Below are 17,794 nucleotides of genomic sequence, written 5' to 3' on the forward strand. Positions count from 1 at the left end.
CCCACCCCGCCCTGCTTGTTGCAGTACCACATGGCGGTGGTGTTGTCCGTGAACACCTGCACTACACTCCCGTTGACAAAGGGGAGGAATGCTTTCAGTGCCAAATGAATCGCCCGGAGCTCCAACAGGTTTATATGGAGCCGGGACTCCGCCCGGAGACCAGATGCCTCTGATCTCTGCCTCTCCCAAGTGGCATCCCCAGCCCTGGAGGGACGCGTCCATCACAACAACGTGCTCCGGTTGGGGAAGGGAGAGTGATCTGCCTCTGACCCAATCGCGGTCCGTAAGCCACCACTGCAGTTGTCTTGCAGTGCCCTCTGAGATCAAGTCATGGTCGGACAGGTTGCCCTGATGCTGGGCCCACTGAAACTTCAGGTTCCACTGCAGAGCCCGCATCCGCCACCGGGCGTGATACACCAGAAGGATGCAGGAAGCCATCAGCCCCAGCAGCCGCAGCGTCAACCTGACCGAAACCCGGGATAACGGCTGAAAGATGGGAATCAAAGCCTGTATATCCTGGACTCGCCGTTCCGGAGGATAGACCCGAAACTGCGCCGAGTCGACAACCACTCCGATGAAAAGGAGCTTTTGAGAGGGACACAGGTGTGATTTCGGCACATTGATGGAGAACCCCAGCTCGTGCAAGAGGTCTGCCGTCATCTGAAGGTGGTGGACGACTGTCTGGGGCGAGCCCGCCTTCAATAACCAGTCGTCTAGATAGGGGAAGACTGAAACCCCCAATCTGCGCAGATGGGCTGCGACCACCGCCATCACCTTTGTGAACACCCGTGGGGCGCTGGTAAGGCCGAAGTGGAGCACGATAAACTGAAAGTGCTCGTGGCCTACCGTGAACCGCAGGTAACACCGGTGGGCCGGCAGGACGGGGATGTGAAAATACGCATCCTGCAAGTCCAACGCTACCATCCAGTCTTGCGGGTCTAGAGCAGCCAAGACCTGAGCAAAAGTCAACATCTTGAACTTCTCCTTCCGGAGGAAGCCGTTGACGTTCCTTAGGTCCAAGATAGGACGTAGGCCCCCTTTGTCCTTCTTGGGTACCAGAAAGTAGTGGGAATAGCAACCACGTCATACTTCTGGCCCAGGAACGCGCTCGATGGCCCCTTTGGCCAAGAGGGCCGTAACTTCCTCCCTCAGAAGTGCCAAGTGGTCCCCCGACACACGGTGGTTCTGTGGTGGCATGGCTGGAGGAGTGGTCTCGAAGGGGAGGGAGTAGCCCCTTCGGAGGAGCTGCAGCACCCACCTGTCCGATGTTATTGTGCGCCAGTGGGAGAGGTGATGGCGAACCCTGCCCCCCACCGGCATCACATGGGCCTGAAAGCACGGACTAGGAGGATTTAGTGGCAGATGCTGCGGGGGGAGGTGTGGCCTGACCTCGCCGCTGTCCCCGACCGCCACCACGGCGGTTTCCACGGCCGCCACCGCGTTGATAAGTCTGTTGCGGCGCATGGCTGGCAGCACATGTGGGACCGCCCCTTCCTTGGCCACGAAAGGAGCGAAACAAACTCGTTTGCTGGCGCTGGGTCGAGAGACCCAAGGACTTGGCCGTGACCCTGGAGTCCTTGAAGTGCTCTAGCGCGTGGTCCGCTTTGTCGCCAAACAGGCGACTGCCATCAAACGGCATGTCCATTAATGCATTCTGGACATCTGCCGAGAAGTTGGCGGATCTCAGCCAGGCGTGGCGACTAATCACCACCGTCGTGGACATCGCTCTGCCCAGCGAGTCGGTCGTATCAAGACCACACCTGAGTATCTTGCTGCGTCTCGGCCTTCAATCATAGCCTTGCCGAGCTTAGCCCGTACCTCCGGCGGGCATTCAGGCAGCAGGTCCGCGACCGTATCCCACAGAGAGTGGGTGTAGCGGCCCAAGAAGCACGCGGTGTTGCAAGACCGCAGTCCCAGACTCAGGGACGAGAAGACCTTTTTGCCATACTGGTCGTACCTCTTTGATTCCCTGTCGGGCGGGGCAGACGGGAATGCGGTTTGGGAAGTGGAGGCCTGGATCACCAGACTCTCAGGGGTGGGATGGGTGGACAGAAACTTGGGGTCGTCCGAACATGGACGGTGGCGTCTGGCCACGTTCCTATCAACAGGCGAACCTGAAGCGGGCCTGGACCACGTGCCCAAAAGAACGTCAGTTAAGGCCTCGTTGAACGGCAGCAGTGGCTTCTGTGGGCATGACTGCGGTTTGAGGACCTCAGTGAGGATGTTAGTCCTCACGGCCGCGACGGGGAGCACAAGGTTTAGGGCCTTGGCAGCCCTCATCAACACCACTGAATAAGCTGCCCCCTCCTCCGAAGCCACGGTAGGAGGCGAGACAAAGCCAGGGCTGGGGGAGTCATCCAGACCACTGGCGTCACCCAAGTCACCCGTCCAGTCAACGTCGTACTGACACTCGTGGGTCAGAGGGTCCTCAGACCCCTCCCACTCCTCTCCGTAATCTACATCTTCACCATATTCGGAATCAACAATGTAGACCGGCTCCTCGGGGTTCACGGGCCCCATCGGCGTCGGACGACGCCGGTTCGACTCCGCGTCCGGAGTCGGAGAGGGAATGGGGGCGGCGCCGCCCGGAGCCGGTGCCGGAGAACCGGCGCCAGGGGTTGCCCCGATGGAATCGGCGCCGGAGAGGCGGGTTGACCAGCCGGCGTCGACCCTGAGGGCCCCTGTGGCGCCGGAGCCGTCGGCGGCGCCAGAGCACCCGACGGCGTCGAGGCAGGAACACCCGAACCGCCAGGGCCCCCGGACGGGACCACAGGGCCCGAAGGCGCCGCAGAACCCGTCGGAAGAGACAGAGCCCTCATGGCCATGAGGAACGCCTCTATCTCCTCAGGCGACGCGCCTTGCCCAGGGACCGCAGGGTATGGAGCAAGCCGCGCCGGCGACTCAGGCGGAGCCGCGGGGGTGGGGCCACCCGAAACCCCGGCCGCATCGCGCGAGCGTCGGGGGTACGATGACGACGCCCCGACTTCTTGTGCTTCCTACCTGAGGAACCAGAGGAATGGTGACGACTCCCGGAGCGCTCGTGACGGCTCCGCGACCGCTCCCTCGATCGCTCCCTTGACCTCCGGCCGGACCGGGACCGCTCTCGACGCGGGGCCGACACCCGGAGCTCGAGCAGCTTGCGGGACTGCTCCCGTCTAGCTTTATTCGTCAAGGCCCGGCAATCCACGCAGGCGTCCACGTCGTGGTCGGGGCCCAGGCACCGGAGGCAGAGTCGGTGATGGTCCGTGACCGACATCGTACGGTCACAGTCGTCACAGTTCTTAAAACCGGGCATCCTACCGGCACCGTAAGAAGAGTCAAAAAGATCAAAGATCAAAAACTTGGTCAAAACACCGGAGTACTGCACTTCTCGGATCTGCGCTAACTGGCGCGTAAGAAAGAAGAACTGACGTCAGCGCGCGGAGGCGGCGTCTATATACTCCAGCGACGTCATCATGGCGCACGACGCCGACGACGGACGCGGAGCCGCAGGGGACGCCTGCAGACGACGCCTACCGACGCGCAGGGGTACTGCTACGCAAAAGTTTCCGGATCCAGACTGACGCCTGGGGATATTCTAAGGTAAGGAATCTAATACTAACCTGTTTCTTTCAGATCCCCTAATTTCCGTAGATAAACTGCAACCACCGCTATTCCCTTGGTGAATACCCGAGGGGCACTGGTAAGTCCAAAGGAGAGAACTATGAACTGAAAGTGCTCGTGGCCTACCGTAAACCACAGATAGCACCGCTGGGGAGGTAGGACGGGAATATGAAAATAGGCATCCTGCAACACCAACACTGCCATCCAGTCTCCTGGATCCAGTGCAGTCAAGACCTGAACCAACATGAGCATTTTGAATTTCTCTTTCTTGAGGAAGAGAATGAGTGTTCGGAGATTGAGGATAGGATGCAGGCCTTTATCTTTTTTGGGAACAAGAAAATAGTAGGAATTACAACCACAGCCAACTTTTGACAGCGGAACCCTCTCTATGACTTCCTTGGCAAAAAGAGCCATGACATCCTTGCGGAGAAGGGTCAGATGATGCTCCATCAGCCAGTTGTGCAGATTGGTGGACATGGGGCTGCAGAGAGGCCTAGGGACCTGGCTGTAGCACATGAATCCTTAAAGCGGTTAAGATCCGAATCTGCATTGTTTCCAAACCGACAGGTGCCATTGAAGTGCATGACCATAAGGGAAGCTTGGAAATACCCTGAAAAGCCAGTCGCCCAAGGGCCACTGTCGTGGAAACCACTCTGCCTAGATAATTGGTCATGTCAAGTCTGCATCGAATTGTGAAATTTGCTACGTCTCTCCCAACGGTGACGGCTTGGGAGAGTACAGCCGGGCTTTCTTCGGGACCTGTGGCAGCACTTGCACAACTGTATGCCACAAAGTGTGAAAGTAACAGCCCAAAAGGCAAGCAGTGTTCGGGGACAGCAATGCCAGACTGGCAAAAAAAAACATCTTCTTCCCAAGTGAATTCAGCCTCCTGGATTTCTGGGGAGCAGTAGGGAAAGACCCTTGGGAGGCTGAGGATTGGACCACCAAGCCTTCAGAGGTAGGGTGTTGCATGAGGAAGGTTAGGTTCCCAGGTGCGGAGCGATGGCAGCAGGCAATCATCCTACTCACAGGAGCCCTTGTGTTGAGTTTGGACCAGGCACTCAAAAGGAAATCAGTTAGGGTGACTCTCAGATGCAGCACCTCTGTCGAGAGGTTAGTCTTGACTGCCACTGAGGGGAGCTGAACTTCAAAAACCTCGGCCACCCTCAGCACCAACATTTCGTAGAAAGCTCCCTCCCTCATTGCCACAGTATGGGGAGAAAGCAGACCAGCATCTGGAGAAGTATCCAGGCCGCTGGCCTCAACCAGTTCCTCACACCAGTCCTACTCTGTTCTTCCCCATAGGGTTGGTATTCTAAAGGGTCCAGTTACCCCTCCCATTCTTCCCTGCGGCCTAGCCCAAGAAAATATGGCTCAGGCTCCAATCTCGGAGGCAAGGCACCTGTCGGAGTCGGTTGATGGCAATCCGGCTCCATGTCGGAGTCTGGAAAGGTGCCGGGGAAGGTCTGCACGGCATGGTCGGTGTAGATCCAGGAACGGATCCTCGGGGGGCCCCTGGAGCTGTGAAGAGCTCTCAGTGAAGAACCAGTCGGCCCCCTGACCTCCGGGGGCCCGTATGCTCATCAGAGACATCGGGTCGCCCAAATATGAGGCGCTTGGCCTCATAGAGCTCTTTCAGTTGGGCGGGGGTCGCTCTGGCCTTTGGAAATTTGGGGAGGCGGGGAGTCTGCCCAGTTGCAGGTTCTGGGGAATGAGGTCTAGAATACCAAGCCTCCCTCTTCTCATCAGCTGAGGAGAAGACTAAGAGCGCTTCAACTTCTATCTCTTTTACACGTGCCTCAAACCTGAGGGATTTGAGTAGGAAAAAGAAAACTTTGGGCTCCGCAATCAATCCTGGGACCTTCCCTTCAACTGGGAACTTGATTTCCGCAGGTTCACATGCTGGGCCACTAGCAGCTTCAGGTACTGCTCCCTCTAAGCTTCCGGGGCCATGGCCTAGAAATAGGGACACTACTTGAAGTCGTGGTTTCGCTCCACGCAACACAGACAGGCAAGGTGCTGGTCCGACACTGACAACAGTTGGTGACAGTCACCGTAGGGCATAAAACTCGACTTTCGCAATGACATCTCAACACACCAGGAGGTAGGACCTCGAAAACAGTCAACAAAATGTTAAAAAAGGCCTGTCAAAAAACAACAGAGGGGTCGCTCTTCACCTGGTCATTGCTGTCTGGCGCGAAAAGAATAGATCTGACATCAGGGTGCCTAAGTGGCGCCTATATAGGTACCACAACGCCACTTCCAGCGCGGACAATGGACGTGGAGCCAATCGAGGAACGCCTACTGATGCGCAGAGGTACTGCTCACATAAAATCTTCTGGATCCATTCTGATGCCAGGGGTAATTCAATGGTAAGGAACCTGCAGCTAGAAGTCTCTATCAGAGAAAAAAAAAAAATAAATAAATAAATAAATAAATATATATATATATATATATATATATATATATATATATATATATATATATATATATATATATATATATATATATATATATATATATATATATATATATATATATATATATATATATATATATATATATATATATATATATATATATATATATATATCACAATTTCAGATACCTTGATTGAACTGAATATTTGCCTGCAAAATGATTTGTGTATTCAAGTGTAATCTCACTGGAGGAAGCAGGAACAAGACAAGAGCCAAGAGGCCCAGTAAAATCAAGGCGGAATTTGAACCAAAGAGTGCTACTGATGTCGAAGATTCAGCTGGCTTGAGAGCAAGCAAATATAGTCGTTCACAATCCTTAAGGAAGATTAATCAGTCAGTGGATTTGGTGAACGGGTCAGACCAATTGCTGCATGTGGAGTTAAAGATAGACCACGTTGCACCCTACATTGTGCCCTCCCTGTGTCAAAGATGCTGTCAGGCGAGGGCACATGTGTGTCGATGATGACTTTGAATCAGTAGTAGGACGTAATCCTAGAGAAGGGAAATAAAATATCGGTGTTGCCACAGATCCAGGTGGGTTTGCTTTAGAAGTTGAAAATGGCAGCTCCCAGGTTTATATTACATGGCACTTGAGTAGCAGAGAGGTCTTCAAATATTACTAACGCACAAGTTACTTACCTTCGGTAACGATATATATGTAAGAAACATTGGTAGTGATAGACTCCTTACCTTAGAATTACCCCCAGGCGCCAGACTGGATCCAGAAAGTTTTTCGTCAGCAGTACCCCTGCGCGTCGGTAGGCCTCGTCGTGCAGCACCGCGTGCGTCGTTGGCGCTGTGATGACGTCATCTGAGCTACTTAGACGCGCCCAGACGTCAGTTCTGAACACTACTTTCCGCGCCAGGAACGCAGGGCCATGCAAGTTACTGATCACTGGTGCCAAAATACTAGGGCACTGAAAGGGATGACCTTAATAATAGAAAACAGTTCCCAGAATGGGGAGGATGAGTGGGGCGGTAAGGAATCTATCACTACTAATGTTTCTTAAAGATATATTGTTACTGAAGTGACTTGTGCATCTGAAAGAAACACGTAGTGATAGATTCCTTACCTTAGAATAGATACACATGCAATACCAACACCGGTGGTGGGTCTGCGAACCAAGATCACACCAGAAAGTCCTGGAGAACAGAACGGCCAAAGAAGCCGTCTGTCCTAACTTGGATGTCCAGGCAGTAGTACTTGGTAAACGTGTGCGGCGAGGCTCACGTACCTGCCTGACAAATGTCCTGCAAGGGAACGCCACGTCCCAGAGCAGTAGTGGCTGCGGTCGCTCTGGTAGAAAGTGCGCGCAACCCCACCGGAGGCTCCTTCATAGCCAAAGAGTAGCAAGCCATTATGCACAAAACGACCCACAGAGAGATGGTCCGTCTGAGCACAGCCCAAACTTTCATGGCGCCCAAGTAGCCAACAAAGAGCTGGTCATCCACCCGGAACTGTTGTGAGCGACTCAGATAGAAGGAGAGCACACGTTTTGGGTCCAGACGGTGGAGCCTCCTTCCTCTTTAGAAGGATGAGGAGGCAGAAAGAAAGTGGGCAAAGTCATGGCCTGCCCGATGTGAAAGGCGGTGACAACCTTTGGCAGAAAGGAAGGACGAGTCCTCAGAACAACTTTGTCCAGATGGACAGAGAGAAAAGGTTTAGAAGAAAGAGCTTGGAGCTCACTCACTCTTCTGGCAGAGGTTATGGCAACCAGGAAAGCAGTTTTTGGAGTCAGAAGACTAAGAGGACAATTATGAAGTGGCTCAAAGGGAACACACATCAGAAAGGTAAGAACTAGGTTCAAGTCCCACTGAGGCATCACGAAAGGAACAGGAGGAAACATGTGCATGATGCCTTTCAAGAATCTATTTACAACAGGGGACTTGAAAAGGGAAGGCTGATCTGGAAGCCTTAGAAAGGCGGAAATGGCAGAGAGCTAGCCCTTGATAGTGCCCAGAGCAGAGCCCTGCTGAGTCAAAGAAAGAAGAAAAAGCAGGACCTCTGAAAGAGGGGCAGAAAGGGGATCCACAGCATTTGCTGTGCACCATGCCACAAACTTTTTCCACCGACAGGCGTATACCGTTTTTGTGGAGGGACGCCTGGCTGCCGGAATATCACAGACTTCGGGAGGCAGGTGGAAAGACTTCAACTGCCACTGCTCAATCTCCACGCAAGGAGGTGGAGGCTGGACAGGTTCGGGAGGAGGACCGTACCCTGTTGCTGCGACAGAAGATCCTCCCGAACAGGCAGACCGATGATCATACTGAGTAGCTCGGGATACCATACTCTTCGAGCGCAGTCCGGAGCCACAAGGATGACTTGGGCCCGGTCGCGCCTGATCTTCTACAGCACTCTGGGCAGAAGTAGTATAGGCGGTGGCGAACAGATCTAACCAAGGCTCTCCCCACTGCTGAAAGAGACCTTGCGCCACGTCCGACTTCAGACGCCATTTGTGATCCAACATGCACCGACTGATGAGTTTGTCCGCCCTGTCGTTCAGAGAACCTGCAAAGTGTTGAACCACCAGGGACATGCCCTGATGTTCCAGCCAAGCCCAGAGACGCAGAGCCTCTTGGCATAGGGTCCCGCCCTGTTTGTTGCAGTACCACATGGCAGTGGTATTGTCTGTGAACACCTGCACTACACTTCCCTGGACAGAGGGAAGGAAGGCCTTCAGTGCCAGTCGGTTAGCCCGAAGCTCCAACAGGTTGATGTGAAGTTGAGACTCTGCCAGAGGCCTCTATCTCTGCCTCTCCCATATGGCCGCCCCATCCCAGAAGGGACGCGTCCGTCAAAACTGTATGTTCCGGTTGGGGAAGGGAGAGGGATCTGCCATTAACCCAACCACGATTTGTGAGCTACCACTGCAATTGACGTCCAGTGCGATCCGAGATCTGGATGTGATCGGACAGGTTGCCCTGATGTTGTGCCCACTGGCACTTCAGGTCCCACTGCCCGCATATGCCATCTGGCATGATCCACAAGCAGGATGAAGAAGGCCATGAAACCCAGCAGCCGAAGGGGCATCCTGACCGAAACCCAGGACAGAGGTCGAAAGATCGGAATCATTGCATGAATGTCCCGGACTCGCTGTTCGGGAGGATAAACCCGAAACCACACAGAGTCCAGAACTGCTCGGATGAAAAGGAGCTTCTGCGAGGAATTAGATGCGACTTCGGCGTGGTGATGAAGAACCCCAGCAAATGCAGGAGGTCGACGACAACTAACTGAGGCGAGCCCGTCTTCAACAACCTGTCGTCGAGATAGGGGAAGACTGAAACCCCTGATCTGCGCAGACGAGCTGCGACTACGACCATCACTTTCGTGAACACCAGTGGGGCGCTGGTAAGGCTAAAGAGGAGCACCTACCGTGAATTGCAGGTAGCGTCTGTGGGCGGGCAGGGCGGGGATATGGAAATAGGTGTGCTGCAAGTCCAACGCCATCATCCAGACGTTCGGGTCTAGGGCAGACAAGACTTAAGCCAACGTGAGCATCTTGAACGTCTCCTTCTGGAGGAAGCAGTTGACGTTCTGGAGGAAGCGGTTAACGTTCTGGAGGTCAAAGATAGGACACAGGCCCCCTTTGTCCTTCTTTGGGACCAGAAAGTAGTGGGAATAACAACCACAACCTACTTCTGGCGTCAGAACGTGCTCAATGCCCCCCTTGGCCAAGAGGGCTGCAACTTCCTGCTGGAGAAGCGCCAAGTGATCCCCCGACATGTGGTGGTACTGAGGTGGCATGGCTAGAGGGGTTGCCTCGAAGGGGAGGGAGTAGCCCCTTCAGACAATTTGCAGAAAGGAGGAGACAGCATGCCAGAGTCAGGAGAGGTGTCAAGGCCACTGGCCTCCCCCAAATGCTCTGCTCAGTCCTGATCATAAGCACAGTCCTGTGCTAGAGGGTCCTCAGACCACTCCCAGTCCTCCCCTTCCTCCGAAATCTGTGGAACAGGCTCAAAATAAGGAGGACGGACACAAGGCATGAAAGGCCCCATCGGCGTCTGTATCGGCATCGAGCGACGCCGATCCAGCGCCATGTCCAGGTCAGGGTTGAAGCTGGGGACGATGTCCCGAGGAGGGGGCGTCGTCGAAAGGGGTGCCGGGGAGACCCACGCCGGTGGAGGTGTCACAAGGTCAACCGGCGTCGTTCGAGGTCCGAACCCGGATCTCTGGGGGGCCGTCGGCAACACAGGGGCCGGAGCTGCCGGAGATGGTAAGCCAGGACCCCCCCGTCGGGGCCAGACGGCCCAAAGAGTCAGGTCATGGCCGCAAGAAACTCTTGCACCTGGGCAGGCGTCGCCCCCGCATCTTGGAGAGGGGGGGGTAAACTGGGCAGGCCCTGCTGGAGCCGCGGGGGTGGCACCGCCCACACCCTCAGCCGCGACGGGCGAGGGAAAGTCGAAGAGCGACGATGCGTCTTCGACTTCTTCTTGGAATGCCTTGACTTACCTGACCCCAAGTGCAAAGACTTAGATTAGAGTGGTGATGACAGCTTCACGACCAGTCCCCCGACCTCCCGCTGGACCGGGACACCGAGCTGACTGCCAGGCATCAAGCAACTTTCGGGACCGCTCCCGCAAAGTTTCGGCACCATGGCCCGGCAGTCGGGGCATGACTTGGGGTCGTGGTTGCGCCCCAGGCAGTAGAGAGACACGCGTTGGGGGTCCGTCACCGACATCATGCGATGACAGTCCCCACAGTTCTTGAAACCGGGCATCGCTACAACACCAGGAGTCGAAGGACTCAAAAGGATGAGGTAAAAGGACTAGAAACAGTCAGTCAAAAATTGACTGGGGGTACTTGCTCTTCCCGGATCTGCGCTTGCTGTCGTGGAAAAAGAAAGAACTGACGTCAGCGCGCGTGGACGCGTCTAAGTAGCACTGACGACGTCATCACGGCGACAATGACGCACAACAACGCCTACCGACGCGCAGGGGTACTGCTGACGAAAAGCTTTCCGGATCCAGTCTGATGCCTGGGGGTAATTCTGCGTGTTTCAGATTTATTGTTACAGAGCCATGCTGCGATTACATATACTTGAAATGGCTAACTCAAATAAAAGATCTGGGTGCAGAGTTTTTTGTTGTCTTTTGCATGTCAGTGTTCAGATATTTCTGAATGATTAGCAAAGCATGCATTACTTTTGCTTTTGGAGCCATACTCAACCAGTCATGACCTAGAAAGTTCATCAACAAATTTGCTTACAGACAGATAAAACATGTTCTTTAGATGAAAGAGAAACCATTCAGAGACAGTGTTTATTACTAAACTGCACATTAGAGCAATGATTTTCACAGACTTACCAGCTGCGCTTGGCAAAGTCCCATAACCACTTGGAGGCTCTTTCTTCAGCTGAGAAAAGTAAAAGACAGAGTGTGAGGTCACACCTCTCCTGTAAATCTTTGTGCAGATTAAATTGTACCACATCTTCATTTTCTGCAGTTAACTCAATATTTTCTCAGACCACTCAACATTGAAAAGGGAGCAGTATGAAACTGGGTGGTGAAGGTAAGGCAAGACAACTCACCAGTACTATCAGGTCAATCCATCATGCTGATAATCAGAGCACAACCTGGCAGGTGATGGTAGCCACCCTTTCTGAAAATGCAGAACACAGCCTTTCTGGCGGGTTCAACAGTCCTTTATTGCAAACTCCTAACATTCCGACCTTGTCATGCAGCAAACTGATGCAAAGTCATTGTAACTATATTTTGCCAACCCAAGGGTGCGCATGTGACAGATAGAGTAACCCAGTAAGGGACATCCACCCTTAACACAGTTTGATCACTGGAGAAATATTATATAGATCTACTCACACACAACAACAAAAAAGCTAACAGTGACCTTTAATAACACACACACATATATTATGTATTTACAAATTCACTAAATAAAAAACAAACGGATGTTATAGTTAGGTGAAAATATCAGTAAAATCATACTGTCTTAGATGAAAAAAACGCTGCAATTCCCCTGTTATAGTTAAATCAAGTAACTAACACTGAGCGATTTCTCAATCTTGAATTAGACTTAGTTTGAGGTATAGACTTATCTGGATGGAAAGCTTGTAATTTAATCTTTCGGAAGAACTGAGCCAATTCACAATTTAATCTGAAGAGATCTTCTTGAGGTGTTGAGGAAAAGCCAGGGTCCATGTGAAGGGCCTGGGATTCAGTCTCCATTAAAGGTCTGTTAGATAAGTTATTTTGGCATCTCCTTTCCTCTGCTCCTCATCACTAATTGTGGTTCCCCCTTTTCCCACTATGCTTGTTTGCCTCTTCCTTTTGTTATGCCTCTTCATTATAAAGCTGCATAGGTCAGCATTCAAGGTTGAAAAAAGGAAAATGGGATTCCAAGATGGAGGGCTGCGCTTCTCCAAAATATCTACCTCTTGGTGCCTTGAATATTTCACTAAAATACCTTGATTGCCTCTTGACCCTACTTATAGACACTCTTTTTGTCAACTATATATGATCTTCTCTTGTCCTCTATCATCTACATTGGGGCTACTATGTATGGCTTCTGCCTTTTAGTCGCCCATAACATGACCATTTTATTTGCACACGCTCTGTACATTCTTTCACGTCCTAAGATGGTGCCCGTCGCGATCAGACAACAATCTCCTCTGGCCATTACCGTATTTTCAGCTGGAGCATTTGTATTCCTTTCTTACATACCTTTGTGTTTACTATCAGATATACTGAGACCGAGCTGTCCACATCGTCCATAAGGCCCATTACTTTACTTAGGAGGGTAGGACAAAGGCCACTGCTACCAGATTGTTTGTGCTGTCTACGTGTTTTCTCACGCACTTTGCCACCGAGCAAGAAGCCTTTATTGCATGTGTGAAATTACATTTTATGCATGTGTGTGACAAACTTACTCATCACCAATGTGAGAATGTTTTTTAAATGTATGCAGAATCAGCACTACTTGTGCTGCATGAGGAACATCCGGAACAATGAGACAAGAGCCACGAGTTCCGGAAGCCCACATGCCGAACAACAACTTACCTGAACAACGACTTTGCCTTAACCACGTATGTGCGTCGTTAAGGTAAAGTCAGTCTAGTGTTCAGGACAGCGTGAAAAAGAAAAGAAAGAGGAGAGGACAGGTAAGAGGGGTTTGGGGTCGTTTTTTGGGGGTCAGGGGATTGGGGTAGTTTTAGGGGGTGGGAGGATCGGGGTCGTTTTATAGGGTGGGGGATTTGGGGCCGTTTTTAGTGGGTGGGGGTTTGGGGTAGTTTTTAGGGGGTGATGTATGAGGTATGTAGGGAAGGGGGTTCAGGGTAGTTTTAAGGGTACGGGTAGTTTTTAGGATGTGGGAAGGGGTTGTTGTAGTTTGTAGGGGGTGGGAGGGGCTCAGGTTCGTTTTTAGGGGGTCTGGGGGTCGTTTTTAGGGGGTGGGGGAGTTCGGGATAGTAAGGGGGCGGGGGTCAGGGTAGTTTTAAGGAGGTTGGGGGGTATATTTAGGGCTCAGGGGGATGGTAAACAGCCACGGGTAGCTGTTTACTGTGCATGCCTTTACCACGAAAAATCAAGGTCGTAGTAGAGACCACGTTGGTAAGGTAGGCGTTGTAACCGAGCTGCATTTGTTTAATTGTTGTATGGGTTGTTTACCGTTCTCTTTTAAACAGGTCACTAGTTGTAGGAAAGCAGGATCCACTTTTTGCTGGTGTCAGTAGTTTTTTTTTTCTCAAAGATCCTACTAATCGGGACCCCAGTCACTCGGCTTCCTCCCTAAATTGACCATTGTAAGTACTTCTGTACCTCCATATTTGGCTACTGGTGTACCCTTCAAAATCCCTCGTATATGGTACTAAGGTACCCAGGACATAGGTACACCAGGGGTCTCCCATGGGCTGCAGCATTTGTTGTGCCACCCATGAAAGACCACTCAAACTGTGACTACAGACCCCTGCGATTGCTGCCTGTGTGAGTGGGTGCTTGCACCCATCCTGACAGCTACATGTTTTCTTATATCTATGAGGTCACTGCACTTAAAACCCACAAGTCACCCCTATGACTGGCCTTTCAGTCCTGAAGGCAGGGCTCTTGGTTATAAGTGTGAGGGCGTCCCTGCATGAGCAGGACACCTCCACAAACCCAAAGTCGATTCTACAGGCTTTGTACGTGGGGTCAGACATTTTTAATACATATAGTGGACATAAGTCATTACGAGATGTCTAACTATATGGTGGCTGCACCAATCCTGGTCATGTTTGGTATCAAACATGTTGGAATCATACCCCAACACAGATTCCATTTTTGGCAGTATGATCCCATCTACTGGGGGCTCCCTTAGGGTACCACCTATACTCCCAAATACAGCCTTTCAGGGTCTGACAGCAAGCTAGTGCTGCTGCTGATTACATACATGATTCTGCCCTCCTGCTGTTGAGCCAAGCTCAAGCAGGGGAAGGTAGAACAATAGATTTCCGGTCACAGGGAGGCTGTGACCACCTCCACAGACAGGACTTTGTGTATTGGGCTTGGGTGGGGGCGCTTGCCAGTGTCACCAGATTGATTTGAAAGGCACATATGGTGCCCTTCTCGTATATTCCAGTTTGAAACAGTTCAGGGAGACCTTGGCGCCAGCTCTTGCGTGAAACTGGGCAAGTGCAAGGAGCTTTAATTAAATAAGTGTGAACTATATACTAAACCAGCCACCTCCACTAGTATACTAAAATGTTAAACTACACACTGCAGTGAAAGTTGTTGCAGTTACCAAAGTTTCTGGTGTTCACAGAGGTGGGTATCATGTCCCATAACATAATCGGGATCCCCACACACAGCGAAGAATAGGTATTCTTTGATAGGTCCTGATGAAATGTCACATTTTCCTATGGGACAGCAGAGGCATGAAACATGTCGACCAAAAACCTTTACTGATTTAATCTCACATTTGTCTAGTACCAGAGACCGGTTATTCATAGTGGAAGCTTGAATCATCATTTATCCTGGTTTCTCAAACTTTATAAATCTTGACATAGACTCTTTATGCCCTATTAAACAGACTGCAGTGTATATAGTCCATATTATCTCGCTTCATTTCAATCTTCCTACCCTGGCAATGGGACTCGTGCATATACACAGTCTGTAGGAGAGTAGGGTCTGCAATCCTATGGTCATCCCAGATATTTGCTTTTTGCTTCGCTGGTTTACGACTTTCCCTGGCTGTGGGCCTGCTAATCAGACCCACAGCCTAGCTGTTCTCTCTCTAAATTGACATACATGTACTTTAGGTGCATTTACCAATTGGTATTGGGTCACTCTTGTAAGTCCTTGTACAGTGTACCATAGGTACCCAGGGCATAAGTGCACCCAAGGCCTACCAGGGGCTGCAGCATGTATTATGCCACCCCTGGCTGGCCATCTAAACAGACACAACTGGCTGATCAATCAGCTGGGGCAAGGTGGTGTAATCACCCTTTGCTTTAGATATAGTATATCTATATCTAACCCTAAAATGGACACATATACTCCTATAAGTCACTCCTATGGCAGGCCTTATCAATCCTGAAGGCAGAGTGCTTGGAATTATGTGAGATGGTGCTCTAGCATGAGCTGAGCCTGTCTGCAGCTTTCGGAACCATGTCCTTATAGCTGTTCCATGATAACGCTATACCATATACTCTTAAGTGCATTATAATCCTCGCGGCTATTGCTAACTTTGGCATAGCATTATCAAAACATGTCGAGTAAGGTGTCATACGAATTGGAATACTACCCCCTCGCCAGTTCTGGCGACGGGGGTAGCATTCCACCCTTTTAGAGGGACAAGACATGTATGTAACTAAGAACCCCGGTTAAAGGTAACCCAAGCCTCAGCATCACAAAATGGATGCTGCTGCCACAGACACAAGTCTGACCTCCTGCTGCAGGGAGTCCTTCCAGCGACGGAGGCCTGGACAAAGGATTTCCTGCCTGGGGAGGTGCTAGCACCACCCCAGACAGGACTTTGTGTATCCAGATAGGCAGGGCTGAAAGGAATGAGACATGCCTGGGGCACACAAGGTGTCCCTGTGCCTATTCCGGTTCAAACCAGTTGCTGGGGCACTCCAGCCCCAGCTCTGGCGTGAAACGGGACAAAGGATAGGGGGTGTAACCACCCCCCTTCCTGGTCCCACCCATGGGAGGGACCTAGTCACAGTACAGCCCCCTTCAGGAGAATAAAGGTAGGAGATGGTCCCATTGCAAATTAGATTATCCTGAATTGAAACGACAAAGAAGAAACTCTGGACTTTGACGTTCTGCTCCACAGAAGACTGAAGAAAATCTCCCTTGTGGCCAAGTAGTGACCACCCTGCACAAGCAGGCACCATCAAGCGACCTAGCGGTTCACTTTGTCGTCCTTCCTGGTGGAACCAGACTTCAGAGCCCGACGAGACCCGGACTTCCAGACCTCTCCGACCTCTACCTACATCTGCAGTATAGCTGAGATCCGTGGGTCCGACGAGACACGTGGCCATCTTGGAGAAACTGCACTTCGCTTCCAGCACGACTTCAGAGGCATCCTCGAGTAAGTGCTTTGGGGATTGAGAAGCCCCAGTCCCGTGCAGCTCCTGCACAGAAGACCAGCCTTCCAGCATCCATGAGATCTCCTACATAACCCCCCCAAACCTAAGGACATTAAACTAACCGTGACCAGGTGAGTCTTCCTGTTCTAAGTGGAAATACCTGGAGAGTCCATCTGCATTGCCATGGTCAGTACCAGGTCTGTGTTCCACTGTAAAGTCCATTCCCTGTAGGGAAATGGACCACCTAAGAAATTTGGAGTTTTCACCCTTCATTTGATTTAGCCACAAGAGGGGCTTATGGCCTGTCTGATTTTTGAAGTGAGTTCCAAACAAGTATGGCCTCAACTTCTTCAGGGCCCAAACCACAGCAAAGGCCTCCCTCTCAATAGCTGACCAATGTTTCTCTCTAGGGGTCAGCGTTCTACTTATAAAAGCAATGGGCTGGTCATGACCATCATTATTCAGTTGAGATAGAACAGCTCTGTCATGAATTCCTCCCCGTGTCCTGCCTTCGCCGTGAAAGAGCACCGCTGGCAGAGTGGACTACGAATCCCAGGAGGCCTAGCAAGGCGAGATGACGGTACACCCGTAACACGTGTTGTGACTGGAAGGTCCGCCTATATAAAGCGGAAATGGAAAGGAAGCTGTGTCGGATATTCAGAATCCAAAGCCGACGCATCCTGAAGCCGAGCGATCCGTGAGCAGCGAACAGTGTGCCAAACCTTGATCTACGGAAACACAGTGAGCAGGACCACCCCGTGTCTCATTTGCTAAGGTACTGTGGTATACTGCGAGCAAGCGTTCTCTGACTCGGACGAGTCAGCGAGGCCCGCTCAGGATCCCGAGTCGAGGCTGGTTGGAGCGGCTGCTCCCAGCCCGGTCCCAAGGTCTTATTCAAAGACCAAGCAATGGAGGTTGGTGTGAGCCGTGCTCCCAACCCCCGTCCTTGTCCTAGTCTAGGGCGTAGTGTTGAGACGCACTCCTGGAGGAGGTTGCCGAGTCTCCACGGCCCTAGTATCCAGAGGTAGGTCAGATCGAGCGGCTGCTCTCGACCACCTCTCCCCTTTTTGTTATCTGGGTGTTGCAACTAGAATCGCTTGATTCGAGATACGGGTAGAGCGGCTGCTCCCTGTATTCCCTAGGAAGGAGTGGTTGAGAACCCGGCTGGGCGACTCCCACCTTCCAAACTTC

At 51.8% G+C, this 17,794-nt stretch overlaps 1 protein-coding gene across 1 annotated transcript in view; it reads right to left on the minus strand.

Moving 5' to 3' along the window:
- Window positions 1-17,794, minus strand: part of NUGGC (nuclear GTPase, germinal center associated) — a 1,233,257-nt gene that overhangs the window by 15,493 nt on the left and 1,199,970 nt on the right. The window contains exon 29 of the mRNA XM_086966431.1: window positions 11,388-11,436. Coding sequence (XP_086822557.1) covers window positions 11,388-11,436 — 49 coding nt within the window. The remainder of the gene's footprint in view (window positions 1-11,387; window positions 11,437-17,794) is intronic.

This window comes from Lissotriton vulgaris, chromosome 4_1 (genome assembly GCF_964263255.1).
Source record: "Lissotriton vulgaris chromosome 4_1, aLisVul1.2, whole genome shotgun sequence".
NCBI lineage: Eukaryota > Metazoa > Chordata > Amphibia > Caudata > Salamandridae > Lissotriton > Lissotriton vulgaris.